Genomic DNA, 16,076 nt, shown 5'->3' with positions numbered 1-16,076 from the left:
CGATTCCAACATCAAATTTTACATTTAAGTGTCAGTACAGCTTCTCAAATGAAATTGAAATATTTGCTTTGAATCACCAACAATAGGTGCAATTGTAAACCCCATAATGATAACACAGATTATTGTCTCTTTCTTTAATGCTGCTCTGGTGTTTATTTGCTTGCCAACACTGTCCTGCTATTCAAGCAGTATGTATGAATTGTTTAGTCCTTGTCTCACGTGTAGGGCATGCAAATGGAAACGGACCTTACAATGGCATTGCTTTGACTTCATCTTTTAACTTCAGGTTTTGTGCCTTTATAACTCAGTTCCTTTCTCAGCTGTAAGCACATAACTTTGCACAAGTCAGTGGTTTGTCAGGAAAAAGGCATATTGACAAAATAGACTTGGATACACTATATAAACCATATAAGTGGAAAGATAGTTGCTCATAGCATAGTAAGGAGCTGGTAGGGAAAAAAATATTATGAATGAGCTTTTTTATACCCTGCAAAAACTGGAATGCATTTTTAATCTGTATGTCCTTCTATAAGAAGTGTGTGGCAGAGCAGAAATAGGAAAGGGTGTGTAGCTATTCCAAATCTCCCACTTCAACTGCTGTAGGGCTGCACCTTCTTTTCCCTCAATACACTTCTGTAGGTAGTCATAACTGGCTGTAAATTCTATTCAATTCAGTCATTGAAACCAAACAACACAAACTCTTGTGTCTCCCTGGAGAGTAAAGACAGCTGGTATGCCAGAAACTTGACAGTCTTCATACCCTTGGCTTTCCCAATATTGTGCTTTAGAAACTGTTCATCTTCCAAATTTTGATAACTGACAGTTCCTTTATCCTCATAATTTACACTAAATTAATGTAACCTTTTTTTCCCCCGTAATATCTTTTTAATTTTTTCTTTTTTTCTTTTTAATTAATACTAAAGATTCAGGAAAAAAAAACAGGGGATCTTAAGGGATAATTCTTTTGACTTCTTCTAAACCACTTGCTGTGGATAAATATATAGTTAGATAGCCAATTCCCTCTTGGGACCTAGAGGGAAGCTTTACAGTCCCTAAATGACTCCTTGTTTGCATTTCCTCTGTACCTGTTTTACTGCCCAGTCTCCTTGGGGAAGAGGCCTAATTCACTGGGAGAACTCTATCCACACCACTACGTGGCCCCAGGTGGTTAGCATGTGGAAGCAGTGTGATTAGCATGAAAGAAGCAACAGCTCTTTCTTCCCTGTCAGCTGTCCTTTGGGAACTGTTTACCTTTTTCCCACCTTCACATGAAGATAATGATAACAGATACCGATAGCCATAAATTGCTTTAGACACTCAGATTAAAAGCAATGAAGAAATACTATCAACTGAAAATTAAGAACACTGAATTTCCATTTATAAAGTCCATTTAAGAAAAATAATATTTGCTATGAGAATAGAAATGTTTATTGAAATGCATGTCTGTGGGCAGATTTTTTTAAAATGTTTTTAGGCAGCAGGTTATCATATTGTCAAAATAATGCAGATGAATAGTTTTATTGAATAAACTTCTGGAATCTGCAATTGGTTCACACTTTAGCAATTTTAAAAGTATGGTTTATGTTAAACCTGTTTTACTTTATTTTTTTTCCTTAAAACAGTGGCCCTTGTCTTCTAATACTGAGTAGGCGGAAGTGTTTAGGATAAAGTTGCCAAATCAGGATACTATTAAGTAAAAATTTACCTATGTGATGGATATCAAAGAAAAATAAGCTATATTATATTTTCTCCAGAAGTTTAAGAGTGATTATATAGATTTTAAAAAGTGATTCCAACATTGCAGCTGCAAAAGAGGAGAAATTAAATAGTAGTGTTCTTGCAAGAATTAACAAATCAATAGTAAATAACAGAATTTTACATAGCAATATTTTTTGAAAAAGGAAGATCTGTAATGTTCAAACACTCTATTTGCCATCTGTTAAAAAGATATGTTCCAATGATAGCCAGATTTCTTAAACTGAGGCTAGGCTGCAATCTTATAATAGAATCCTAGAATCACAGAATCCTAGGTTGGAAGGGACCTCAAGGACCATCTGGTTCAACCTTTCTAGGTAACAGCACAGTCTAGACAAATGACCCAGCACTCTGTCCAGTTGAGTCTTAAAAATGTCCAATGTGGCAGAGTCAACTACTCCCCTGGGGAGATTATAGATTATGAAACTTGCTAACAAATTAAATGTCATATCTTTGACCTTCTACAGACCTCAAATAAAGTTGAATTTTTTTAATGTTTTGACTATATGGCAACACTGGGAAATATAATCCTTTACCCAGCCTTTTAATATCAGTGGAATGAATCTGCTGCACTAACTACTTTTTCCAGCCTTAAGCCTTCTGTGGGAATTTTGGGGTTTGGATCTCTCAGTATTAATTCTTCATGAAATTTAGTGTCTGGTGAAGTTATTCACTAGGACAGGACAGATGAGACCTGGCCTTGTGTCCTGGTTTTGGCTGGGGTAGAGTTATTTTTTTTCCTGGTAGCTGGCATAGTGCTTTCAATTTAGGATGAGAAGAATGTTGGTAACACACTGATGTTTTAATTGTTTCTAAGTAGTGCTTACACCAGTCAAGGACTTTTCAGCTTCCTGTGCTCTGCCAGGTGCGCAAGAAGCTGGGACAGGGCACAGCCAGGACACAAACTGGCCAAAGGGCTATTCCATACCATATGACATCATGCTCAGTGTATAAAATGGGGTGAGTTGGCTGGGGATCAGCAATCGCTACTCAGGGACAGGCTGGGCATTGGTCAACAGGTGGTGAGCAGCTGTATTGTGCATCACTTGTTTTGTATATTTCATGATTATGATTATGATTACTACTACTACTACTACTACTACTATTTTTTTTCCCCTGCTGTTTTATTAAACTATCTTTATCTCAGCCCATGAGTTTTATTTTTTTTCCGATTCTCTCCCCCATCCCACTGGGAGGGAAGGAGTGAACAAACGGCTGTGTGGTGTTTAGCTGCCTGACAGGTTAAACCACAACACCTTGTTGAGATGGTGGAAAAATGCTAATACACCACATTTAATTACCTAACAAATTTTGAAAATGCTCGTGGTGTAATCAGTAGTGCATAGAAGAAGCAGCTGCACAGAAGTATGCACATTACTGTTAGCGCTTCAACATTTTTTGGTACCTAGAGTTAAGTATTTTAAATACAACTGTTCTTTTGCTTTTCTTCTGAGGAAAACTGATAGCCCATGGACTGGCTTAACTTTGTGAATCTGTACAAATATTTGAGAATGTAGTTTTAAAGTTTTGTTTTTCCATAAAACTCATTGTTAAAAGAATTTTCCAGTTTTCCAGCCTTGTTAAATTAGATGGTAGAACTGCCTGTGAGGTACCTTCCACTGACAGTCACAGAAGCTTGACCACTTGCAAATGTTTCTATAGACAAGTGCTCTATTTATGAGTACAGGGGTTGTCTTTCTGTCTTCATCAATATTGTGGTGTCAAATTTAATATCCACCTTGAGCTCAAAGTTGTCTTCTTTTTCACTGACTATCAGGAAAATGGTGCCACTGTGTAACTCCCATCTTTTTCCTATGCGTACTGTATTGCATTTGCCTCTCTTAAAGTATTTTTTTTTTTTCTAAGTAGTATAGCCTACCAAGAAATCCTGACCACATTTGCTTATTATTAACTATGCTACCTCTTTCTGTAGTCATCTGCACATTTCATCAGAGAGAGTTTTCTATTTTCTACTACGTCAAAGTACTACAAATCACTAGTCCAAAACCAAGTTGCCATGAGGTCCATTAAAAGAACTCATAAGGGACAATAATTCCCAATTTATAATTAATTTCCTCTTTGACCATTCACTCAGTTTTTAGTTAATTTAATATGGTTTACAAAAAAAAAAAAAAGAGTAAACTTTAAAAATGAGAATAACAACTACTTCACACATGTGGAACTTGGTCCATTAAATTATTTATTTAGCTTAATGAGTGAATTGCAGCAGAAAATATTTTTCCATCACTGTCTCTTAGGTCATCTCATTAAATCTTCTTTGTCTGATATGATCTGTTTTTATTAAGCTATGTTAACTGGCATTAATTATGCAACTACATACTATTTTTCTATTGATAAATCCTACTTCAATATATACATCATGACTTTGGTTCCCAGGATGATGGACAACAGAAAGAACAAAGCTTTCTTTGTTACTACTACAGCTGTACTCTGAAATATAAGCTATGAGAATTGAGATATAAAGATATGAAATATGTGAATATGAAATGCAAAGAGAAGCTCCATTTCCTAAGAAGTAACAATTCCCATGTTTACCTGATACAACAGCATCATCAGTAAATGCTTCCTATAACTAAGCATTACCATCTAGCATAAAGTCAACATACATTAGTCAGGATTTCTTAATAGAGGCAGAAATAGTTTTAGAAACATATAGTAAATTACTGAATATAATAAATGTAAGCAGAGTAACTATTAATATTACATTTAACTATAATTAATACTAATTAGTGATCAAGAATTTGTGCCAATAACTGCTATAGTAATACTGAAAAAATAAAACTATACTTTCAATTTTAAGTATTTACTACTCTTTGAAACTAGAGATTAATTTCAAAACAAAAATGAATTTTTAAATTAGATTTCAAGATATTTTGTTGTGGTTTTGTCTTGTTTTATTTTGGTTTTGAGATGGACTGCTTAGTGCCACATATAAATACATTGGATGTTTCAGTACTTCCAAATCTGATTTTGTAAAAAAAAATAATCTAACAGCCAAATTTCTCTTAGCTGGTATTCTCAAATTACTCATCAGTATTTAATTTTCTGATAGTACTGAAAATACATATTTTCTTTGGGGAAAAAATTAATTATGGTCAAGAAAGTTACAACTAAGAGAAGGAAATAAAAAAAAGATGGCTGGGCAGAATGCATAGTTGTTTATGTCTTCAAAGAGAAGCTAACCTATAATTGACGTACAGCTGCTTATCTTCCAAATAAAGATGCCACACCACAGACTGACTGTCAAGAAAAAGGGGAATGATTTTCACCTCTGGTTCAGTATAATGTATATCTTCAACAAAAATTCCAGTAATTTGTATCTGGCTCTTTAGTGTTCTTCATTCTTTCCTTCCTTTCTCTACTCAGTCTTATTTGTCAGTCCCAAAGGCCTGCCGTACTAGTTTTCTATCAGGTACTATACCATACCATATACCTCTCTATGCATCAAAGCTTAAACAGAAAAAAAATCTAACCTTTGCTGTGCCAGGACATTTAGCTCCATGTTACAGCCTAATTCAAGTGCCTGCTAAGGAAGTACCACATCTTATACTGGTCATGGAAGTGTATTTTTGAAGATTATTTTATGAAAACATTTACTGTTACACAACTATTTTGCTTATGTCTAACAGTAAATGTTAGTATACTTACTAAAAATTGCTACCCAATTTTTGTTTACTTTCCTGAAGCTTTGGTTTTTAATTTCTTTTTGTGTTTGATTAGTATTAACTTTGATGTCTGCTTATGTTGTGCACATTGTACTCGCTGATTAATCATATCACTTATCATACATATCACTGTATTTTTTGGTATTGCTTGATGTAAGTAGACATAAGTAACTGAAAAGAGCTAAAAACGATGTTTCTGTTTTGAATCTAATATTTCTATCATATTGGTAAGTTAACTGGGAGAAACAAACTTTTTAAAATCAGTATATGTTTTCATGAACCCTTTTATTTCAGTGCAGCAGAACTGGACTCAGTATTTGTTGCATCTGCTATCAACAATGAGGAAAGGCAAATTCTCAGAATTTCTCACCATCTATTGTATTCCTCTGTGGGTATATAATATATGGTATGCTCAACAAAGCAAGAATTGTGTTCTTCTAATATGGATATTTTAGTACTCTATTAACATAAATCTCTGAGATGCAATGTTTTGCAAATTTCCTTAGATTTTGTGTTGAAGTACAGTTATATATTATTGCTCTAGTTAATATGTATTTATAGGTAGTGTTTAAAATGTTCTTAAAATACAAATTTTAAAAGAATTTTCATCAGAATTAAGATTTTAAGTTATAACATACTTATATCTTTCAGTAATACAGTATTCATTAATTTCTGAAATTATCATTTAGATATATTTACTTCACTAACTTTATCATACTCTTAAATAAAATTCTTATTACAGATCTGATTACGTATCTGTGGAAGTGCAAGTATTTTAATGAGTAACATGTCAACCTAAACAGCTGCTCCTGGCGATTAAGATCAGGGACTAAGGGAAAGGACAAGATGCAGCAGTTGGGAGACTGTCATGCAGTCAACAGTGGTATGAATTTATTTCTTAACAACACTTGAAAAGTCCACAACAGTATCTGACTTAGAATGTGCATACAGAATTAGGTGCAAAATTATGAGCTGGCAACTTTGAAAATGATTGGAATCTCCTTTTCTCTTTGTTCCCATAAGTAAACAGGAGAAATGATCCTTGGTCACCTGTATATAGCAGTTTTCAGATCAGATAAGACTCAAGGAATATGAGCAAACACGAGAAGTCAGGTGGAAAGCTTTGGGGAGAAAATATCAATGCCTTTTTGGCTTTGGTGACTACAAGAAAAGCAATGATATTTGGACTGAATGAATGGAAGGAACATTAAGAGAAACTGTCAGGACCTTGAATGTATCAACAGGCTCTAATTGGCCTGGCCAGCCTATAATCATCTTTCTCTGTGCTGTTTCTTGGTGACTTTTTTCCATTCTCTCACTGCCTGTTTTCAAGGTCAGCTCTGATGTGGCCCAGCACTGCCACCTTGGATCACCCTACTGTGAAAACAGAACTCACCTCTGAGATGTCCACTCTCTTTCATTTACTCATGAGCTGCATTTAAGCTCAGGCCTCGGCACTAGATCCTTTCCTGAGTTATTTTGTCAGTATGCCTGTATCCAGCTTTGTGTCTTACTGATTCTGACCAGTTGACTTGACTACACAGCTTGACTGCAAACCTGTATCACTAAGGACTTGTCTGGTGATCACTGGACTTCTGGCTGAATCTGTGGATCTGCTGTGTTCTTGTGGGTATTGAGGGATTGTGCCCCTTGTTGGGCTGTCCCTGCCAGTCTTGCTAACACCCTCAGTTCCAGTTCTCCTTCCCATACACAGTAGACTACTCTTCCCACTCCCTGAAGCAAGAAGTAACAGTAATCCTAATACATTCTGTCTGAACACCCAAACAGATAAGTGGACTAGGACTAGATATTTGTCTCTAGACATTTGCTTGTGCAGGGTGGTGGACAAGATGACTTCCAGAGGTCCTTTCCACCCTCATCCATTCTGTGATTCTGTGATCATCTGCTGTTATTTGCAGAATGATTGGTTGTTTAGAGTAACCTTTATGTTCTTCCCAATTACTGCTGTTGGAGAAACTGTTTCCTCTCTTTTGACAAGCTATGGCCGGAAGACTCTTGTTACATGACGGATCTTGCTCAATATTTCCAGGAGCTATTTTCAGAATTAAAACAAGCAGAATTATGTTTTTTTCAAATTCTCAGCTGGAAATCAACCTCACTGCACTGAAGTTTCATCATCAAACTTCTAAGTTTGTATTAAGTTTAAACGAGCTTATGTTTAAATTACTAATTTGATTCTAGTTAAAACAATAGCAACAGATGTGTTCAATTCAGGTAATGTATTTTTAAAGGCTGCAACATAGCTGTGATTATCATCTGTGTTGATAATAGCACTGGATCACAATTAGTTATATATTCTTTTTACTATAAAGTACTCTTCAGTTCTCTTACTTGATATATACACAAAACATGGTCTCAGTAGAAAAGTAATAAAAAAATCCATATTACCCAAGTGAATCATGCTTGTGTTATTGATTTAAATAAATAACAAACACATAAATGCATGTCCCTCTTGTCTCTTAGAGTAATGAATGTATTTCAAGTTCTGCTTGTCTAAAGCTTTTATACTTTGGAGCACTGAATTAGTTTAACATGTATTAAATTACTTACAGTGAATCCTCCAATTATATTAAGACACAATCCTTCATTCAGACAGTTGATGCTGAGCAGTCTGCAGTAGTCAATTACTTCCTCACAGTTCTTTCCAGTGAACCCTGGCATGCAGCTGCAAATACACCAGTGTATTTTAGAGGACTTGCATTTTAAACATTAATTGTATTTAATTATATTTGATAATTCTATTAAATAATGTTCTTGCAGTAACAAAACAGACCTCGTATGTTATTTAAAATAAACAGAACATGTTTTCAAGCAATTAAAAATCAGTTGCATCATTCTGGATATTTTTGGTTCTCCATAAAATATTTTTTTTATTGATTTAAGCATTTTCATACCAATACTTCATATAATCTGAAACAAAAAAGTCTTGAATGAGGTAATATTTAACAAAAAGCTACAAATGAAATTTTGGAAATCTATTAGAAAGGATGGGTCAATTAAACCATCAGAGATGAAAATTAGAAATATGGTAATAAATGAGGTTTAAAATAGTTAGCATCAATCATTACTAGTGATTAACAAAAAGTAGTCAATAATGACATACTCAGGTATGTAAGGAACAACTTAAGGAACCTGTGGAGAGGACAATGTATGGGTGGTTTTGTATTTGCTTAATTGTAATTTCGTATTTTCTTTAAAGGAGAAAACTAGCATTCTGTTTTGTGACAGTTTGTTAGTTCCATGTGACGTCAATGGAGCCATGGATAACTCTTCTATGGTAAAAGGAATTGCAGACATTTCTTTGGCTTCATGTCAGCACTTGTCATTAGCAGGAGAAAATCCTTTTCTTATCTAGCCCTCCAATGTTTAAAAAAATCCCCTGTACACAAAAAGAAGAGATGAGATTCAAATGGGAAGTAAAAAAGTCTTATTCAAAAGCAATAAAGGAACAGCGTAGAAAAAATACTTGAATATTTACATCTTGGTCAAAATGTGCAAAAAGTAATATCCAGGCTGCAAAAACTTTTGTGTTTTGATAGATACATAATCCCTGTCATATTCACTTGATGTGTTCTTACAGACATGCTTAGCATGTTCCTCTGTCTAAAGGCTCTTTCTGGTAGCATGGAAAGAAAAGATTTAAGTAGAAGAGAAAGGAAATGGCCAGTTAGCTCAAAATTTGTGTTTGTGAAGGAACCCAAAGGTAACAGATGGGAAGTTTCTTTAACTTTTTCTGAGGGGTCCTTTGTCTAATGACTCAGCCCAGAAGCTGGAAATCATGAAGATGATACAGAATTGCTTCTGTTTTTTCTATGCTCTTGCTCCTAATGGATATCAGAGTCAGTTGTGTCGCTTATATTTCCCCATTTTAAAAAATAAAGCCATCCCTAGTTTCGGAATGCATGAAGCCTCTTACAGTTATGTAGCATACAAAAATAAAGGATATATTTTCAATAGGAGATGTTCAGGCAACAACATTCAATAGAAAGTATCTGAGTTAGCAATATTTTCTAAAAGAGTTAAAGATGCCTAATCAGAGGCTATGCCTCTGAGGGATGTACAGAGGCATCTAACATGTCCAGAACCTTAAGTCACTTGTTAGATTTTGGAGAAGTTTTAAACAGGCTGGATTTCACTGGAAACCCCTGGAGAGCATCCACATGTGTAGGACCATTTGGACAAAGGTGGGTGGATATGGGAAAACCTTCTCTAAATAGTTATATTCTTTGAGGCTAGTATAGACACAACCACAGAAGGACACTCTATGCAAGTAGCAATGGAGTACAGAATTCTCACCCTCCTCTAGAAAAAATTGCTGTATGTAAATCCTATAATTACATTGCTACAATTTCAAGTACTTGGAATCCAAATTCTTGCAAAGTGTATTCTTAACAGATTTCTAGTTCACTTACTGTAGCTAAAAGGAGTTTTTCATAATACTTAGCTGCTTTTATTTCAGCATTCTCAAAGATATCAAGTTGTTACATATTTTTCCCTCTAAACAAAAGTACTCATATCAACAGATAGCATATTTGTTGTCCTTTATATTACAGCACCATTCACGCATATTATATTTTTATATAAAAGGAATGTAAAGGAAAAAAACATTTTGCATCTTTTGTTATAATTCCATCTTTAAATAACACTTAAAACCAAATCGGAGAAACTGAATTGCAACATCTGTTTTTCTGATTTGTTTTTACCTATTATTTGAAATTAGGTGGAAGAGCTCTTAGCTTTCTTAGTTCAATTTATTCAAGTTTCATAAAACAGATAATTTAGGAAGCCAATTTTAGAAATTGCTTCTTCTAACTTTTGTATTTGCTCGTTCTTCCAATTTTTGTTTTTGTCATTGCTTTGCAGTAGACATACCAATGTCAGAGAAGGTAAGAGCAGCAAGAAAGTTGACAATAAAGTTCCAAAGATGACACTAACAGAACAAATTTTCTCAGAAGACCATCTCACATTTTTTTGGTGACTTTTTATTGTCCTAAAGAACAAGGGTAATAGAAGAAGATACAAAGTAAACAAACACAATTTATTGTGATGGATATCCTTGTTCACTGCCCATTTGAATTCACCTTAAATTTTGACATTTAAGAAAAAATGTTACTATTAGATTCTTAGCACAAAGTTGTATAAGATATCAAGACTGAAAGGATGGAATGAGGATACAAGATAGTCATACATCATAACTGAAGTGAAGAAAATTATAGAATCTGATTATATGTTTAGAATGGAAAACAACTGCTTTCCCAAAAAAGAAAGGTTAAGTAGATAGAAGCTGAGATGGTGATGGATATAAGCAGAATGCAGCTTAGGCATAAGGAGAAACAGACAAAAGAGGGACAACCAAAAGAAAACAAAAAAGATTAAAAGGTAATTTCAGCTATTATTTGAATTTTTATATGCACATGAGCTAAGCACCATTATATTTATTTAAAATGTTAAAATGCTGTAAAAGTGGATCAGGTAGTATTACTACACCGAATGAAATGCATTTTTTTGTGCAATACTAGACACAGTCATAGTCTACAGTATTTGACAATAATGTAAAACTTTGAATGAACAGCTCCATCTGTCCTGAATAAAGCAACATTGTTAATGGTAGATTTCCTTTGGGTGAAATGAATTAAAAGGTGACTCACAACCAGAAAGCTTTCAAGTCTGTGACTTAAATAAACTGAAACTGTTAAACTACTGTTCCTATAGGCCTTCCAACATCATCTGTTATTCAAACAGCTAATGCAAGACATACATTTACAAAGAGAAATTTGAATCCTAAAATGAGTAAAACCTGATGACTGTTGGCCCTCTGTAAAACTTGGCACCACCTCTACATTTCAGCACTCTGGCATTATATATATTTTATATATATAATTATAATTGGCAACACTGCAGCTCTCACAACTGGATTACTGAATCTGGTCTGCTTGTGAAAAGTATGTGACTCATATCCCTTCAAAACACTTTTTCTCACCTAAATGCCTCCTTCCAAGTATACAGGCATAAATATAAGCAAAATTTACATTTATTAAATATTTGGGATTAGGTGGTAGAAAACATTTTATTTTCACAAAAAAATGAGGAAATATATTTCAATTTGTTAACAATAACACTAAAACATATTGCAATCACTAATTGGAGCCTTCAGGGACTGAATGATCCCAAAAGCAAAGCCTCTAGTTCCTAGCTTTACCACGTAATTGAAGTGATTTTCTTGATAATCAATATAAATCATAGAATCATAAAATTGTTTAGGTTGGATAAGACCCTTAAGCTCATCAAGTCCAACTGTTAACCTAGTACTGCCAAGTCCACCACTAAACCGTGTCCCTAAGTGCCAGGTCTACATTTCTTTTAAATACCTCTAAGGATGAGGACTTGACCACTTCCCTGGGAAGCCCATTCCAATGTTTGACAACCCTTTTGGTGAAGAATTTTTTCCTAATATTCAATCTAAACCTCCCCTGGTGCAACTTGAGGCCATTCCCCCTTGTCCTGTCGCCCATTACCTGGGAGAAGAGACCAACACCCACCTCACTACAATCTCCTTTCAGGTACTTGTAGAGGGTGATAAGGTCTCCCCTGAGCCTTCTCTTCTCCAGGCTAAACAACCCCAGTTCCCTCAGCTGCTTCTCACAGGACTTGTGCTCTAGACCCTTCATCAGCTTTGTTGACCTTCTTTGGATGTGCAGTTGGGTTGTTAATTGCCTATTTTTACTTTCTGTTATATTGCTCTAAATAATGACTCCTATTCTTATATAGTATATCAACGGAAAGACTGTTAAAATCACCATGTTTTTCCATAGCTATTTTCCAATTGCCACTGTACAATGGGGTTCAGGGTACAGACCATTTCTATCAGTGCTTTATGAAATTCTAAGTTATTCAAGCTGAATTGCAACACAGGGCCAGGATATATTTTTAATTTTTTTTCTTTTTAAAGAAAGGTAATTTACATCTTGGTATCAATTGTTCATGTTATGCGTATTTTTAAATGTAGGCTTCAGGCATTGTTTATACTAATTCATGCACCAACATAGTGTGTAAAAGACTGGCTGTATAATAGCAAATTATTAGTTGCTTATATTTTGGTTTAAAATATTGGATAATAAATGGTAACACTGCTGTCTTGTGCTATAAATATCTATATGGGAAGATCTAAACATGTGTTCATATGTCCATGTAATTTTGTATATATATTTAGGTATAAAAAAGTTGTGTGTCTTTTTTTCTTCTTTGAGAAAATTGTAAACATAGTTTTACTTATATTTTAATTTCCAGACTTCTCACGATAATGTCTTCTGGTGGACTGTAACTTTATGTTCTATACTTCTGTTCTGTATTTGCAGTTTCTAAGTTAATTCATAATGTGTTTTCAGGCTTTTGTGTTCAACCACTTTCAATTTTCTTCTTTTATGCAGATCCTAAAATCTGAGAGTTGTTTACTGCACTTCAGTAATGCTTAGCAGAACTTACTCCAGGCAGCCAGATAAAAGCCAAGCAAATGTGAAGAGTACAAGTTGTACTCCTTAGTGGTGCAAGAAAATATCTAAAAATGTACTTAAATTGAATGAAATTATATACCTACTGGGTCACTTCTGTTATTTTCAAATGGAAGATCTTTAGCATGGTCTTTCTGAATGAAGCAATTTTTAATATGCTGCTTGAAGGATCAATCTAAGACCTACTAATGCATCTCTGTGAATTAGAAATTAACACAGTTGTCTTATCCTTTCAGAAACATAACATAAACTTCATACACCCTGAATGGCAGTGGTACCTGTAGTTTAATTGCCTCACTTGTCATCAATGTGTCAGTATTTATGTTTTATCTTACAGAATTAACAATTAAACAATTTATAACTTCTTAAATGTTTTAAATCTTTTTGTAGCACTTCAAGAGTTTTCAAGACTAATGGAGTAGGGCACCAAAATTAAATAAAAAATTGTTAAAAGAAAAGTTCATAGTTTTCTGTGTTGTCTGTGACTGATGCTGTCTTTTCTTTCTGCAATCAGTAGGATATCATCAAGTAAACCAACAAAGTACTGAAATAAATTAATTTCTAATCTTACCGGCAGTTATAGTTCTGCTGTTGAGCTACACAAGTTGCATTATTCAAGCAAGGCAACAATTCACATGGATTCAGTATTCTCTCACAGAACTTGCCAGTGAATATTGGCAGGCAGATACATGCCACGTCCTATAGAAGAGAAGGAAATTAGAAATAATTATTTGTTGTAACCAAGGTAATACAGAAATTAGTGTTTACTTCCATAACTATAGAAACCCCAAATAAGACATCATATTAAAAAGTCTACAGAGACAGAAAAAAATGCAGTCCTAGCCCCAAATAGGTTACAAATGTAATTTAGGGCAAGTGGAATAGGCCTTCCAGCATAGATTTTACCAGAGTTGGTTTTGCTTGCTGGAAATATACCAGTTCTAAATTTGACTCGCTTTGTGATTTTGTAACTGAAACAAGAAGGAGCTTCATAATTCATTTATGGTTTATCCTCATTTCTGAATTTGTTCCAATGTGATGTTTGCATCTATCAAACAGCAACAGTGCACAAGGTACCTCAGATACCAAACAGTATTTGCTAACTAGTGTAGGAAAGAAAATGGTTTGTGTCCTTTTTCCCCTTCAATACAAAGCACAGAGGCTATAATTCTGTAAGACTTCTGTCAGTTATGGCAGTCTGTAAGTTACACAGTAAGAACAGTAAGTTATTTTACAAAACAAAAGGTTTAGTAGAGCTGACACTCTCACCTTTATTTTTCTATATAAAGTAATGTTCTTAGTAAGCCTTTTGACATCCAAAAGTAAAGGAAAAATATATATGGGTTTATTCCCCCAGTGAAATTGGCAGTGTTCAGGTGTTTCTTCAGAATTGGTCTTAAAGTCATGATCAGGCAAGTTTCTTTTACATCTACTGAGAGATTTCTATATCTGTAAAATAAAGTACTGCATCTGTTTGTCTATAGAAATGATCATACAAAATAGTATGTGGTAGTTTATCTACCAGATAAAATATTTAGACTGCAAAATTTAGAAATGTATCATTTTGGCCATTTAGATGTCTCTTTTTTTCTCTCTCTGTGAGTGAGTATGTATCACTGGTATACCATAACTAAGCTTTTGAACTCTTCTTTCACTGTTTTGGTTCTGTATATTTACTGCTATTTTCAATAGGCATGCTAATGGAAGAACACTGATAATGCAGTTTGAAATACTACCAGATATGACTCTATTATCAAACCTTTGTGAGTCTGCATGATTTTATTCTATTTTATCAAAAGAGAAAAGAAAGAAGAAAAAAAATAAGGAATTAGATACCACAGGATAAGCAACAGTAGGAAACAAACACTAGGTCGTAAAGATAACTGATATCTCATGTTTTATATCAGATTTTACTAGAGAGAGAAAGAAAAAATGAAACATCTGTAGCTGTCACTTCCAAGAAACTGAATGGAAAATGTGGAATTTGGGCTTTTTAACTACAGAAATATTAAAAACACTGCATATTCAGACAATCATGTGTTTCTTCATGAAGTTTGCAAAGCTAATTAATAAGTTACATTACTATTATATGTTTTGGCACTTTCATAGATCCTTCTGGAAGTTATGTCAAGGCATATGGATGAGAAGGAGGTGATTAAAAACAGTCAACGTGGCTTCAGAAAGGGAAAATCATGCCTGACTACTCTGGTGGCTTTCTGTGATGGAGTGACTGTATTGATGGATAAAGGAAGAGCAACTGATGTTATCTACCTTGACTTCTGTAAGGCCTTTGACATCATCCCACACAACATTGTTGCCAAATTGGAGAGATATGTGTTTGGTGGATAAGGTTGGATGGTTATGTCCAAAGAGTTGCAATCAACATCTCGATGTCCACATGGAGATCAGTAACTAGTGATATCTCTCAGATGCCCGTACTGGGACCCGTACTGTTCAATATGTTCAGTAATGTCATAGACAGTGAGACTGAGCGAACCCTCAGCAAGTTTGCAGATGATACCAAGTGGTGCAGTTGATTCACTAAAGGGAAGAGATGCCATCTAGAGGGATCTTGACAGGCTTGACCAGTGGACGCATGTGAATCTCATGAAGTTTAACAAGGACAAGTGCAAGGTCCTTGTGCAAGACAGTAACCAGTATCAGTACAGACTGGGTGATGAATGGATTAAGAGCAGTCCTGTGGAGAAGGACTTGGTGATATTGGTGTATGAAAAATTGGACATGAGCCAGAAATGTGCGCTTGCAGCCCAGAAAGCCAGTTGCATCCTGGGCTGTGTAAAAAGAAGTGTGGCCGACAGGTCAAGGGAGGCAATTCTCCCACTCTACTCTGTCTCCTGAGGCCCCACCTGGTGTACTGTGTCCAGCTCTGGGAACTTAGCATAAGAAAGGCATGGACCTGTTGAGTGAGTGCAGAAGAGTGCCATGAAAACAGAAAGGCTGAGAGAATTGGGGTTGAGCCTGGAGAAGAGAAGGCTCTAGGGAGACCTCATCATAGCCTTTCAATATATGAAGGGGGCCTACAAGAAAGATGGAAAAAGACTTTCTACCAAGGTCTTTAATGACAGGACAAGGGTCAAATGTTTTA

At 34.9% G+C, this 16,076-nt stretch overlaps 1 protein-coding gene across 1 annotated transcript in view; it reads right to left on the bottom strand.

Moving 5' to 3' along the window:
• The window catches only part of EYS (eyes shut homolog), a 904,272-nt gene that overhangs the window by 824,193 nt on the left and 64,003 nt on the right, over positions 1-16,076 (bottom strand). The window contains exons 4-5 of the mRNA XM_035895612.1: positions 13,542-13,669; positions 8,013-8,127 (exon numbers count right to left, since the gene is read on the bottom strand). Coding sequence (XP_035751505.1) covers positions 8,013-8,127; positions 13,542-13,669 — 243 coding nt within the window. The remainder of the gene's footprint in view (positions 1-8,012; positions 8,128-13,541; positions 13,670-16,076) is intronic.

Source organism: Egretta garzetta, unplaced genomic scaffold (genome assembly GCF_000687185.1).
Source record: "Egretta garzetta isolate BGI_Z169 unplaced genomic scaffold, ASM68718v1 scaffold55, whole genome shotgun sequence".
In the NCBI taxonomy this organism is placed as follows: Eukaryota; Metazoa; Chordata; class Aves; order Pelecaniformes; family Ardeidae; genus Egretta; species Egretta garzetta.
This window is presented reverse-complemented; position numbering and strand designations above follow the sequence as displayed.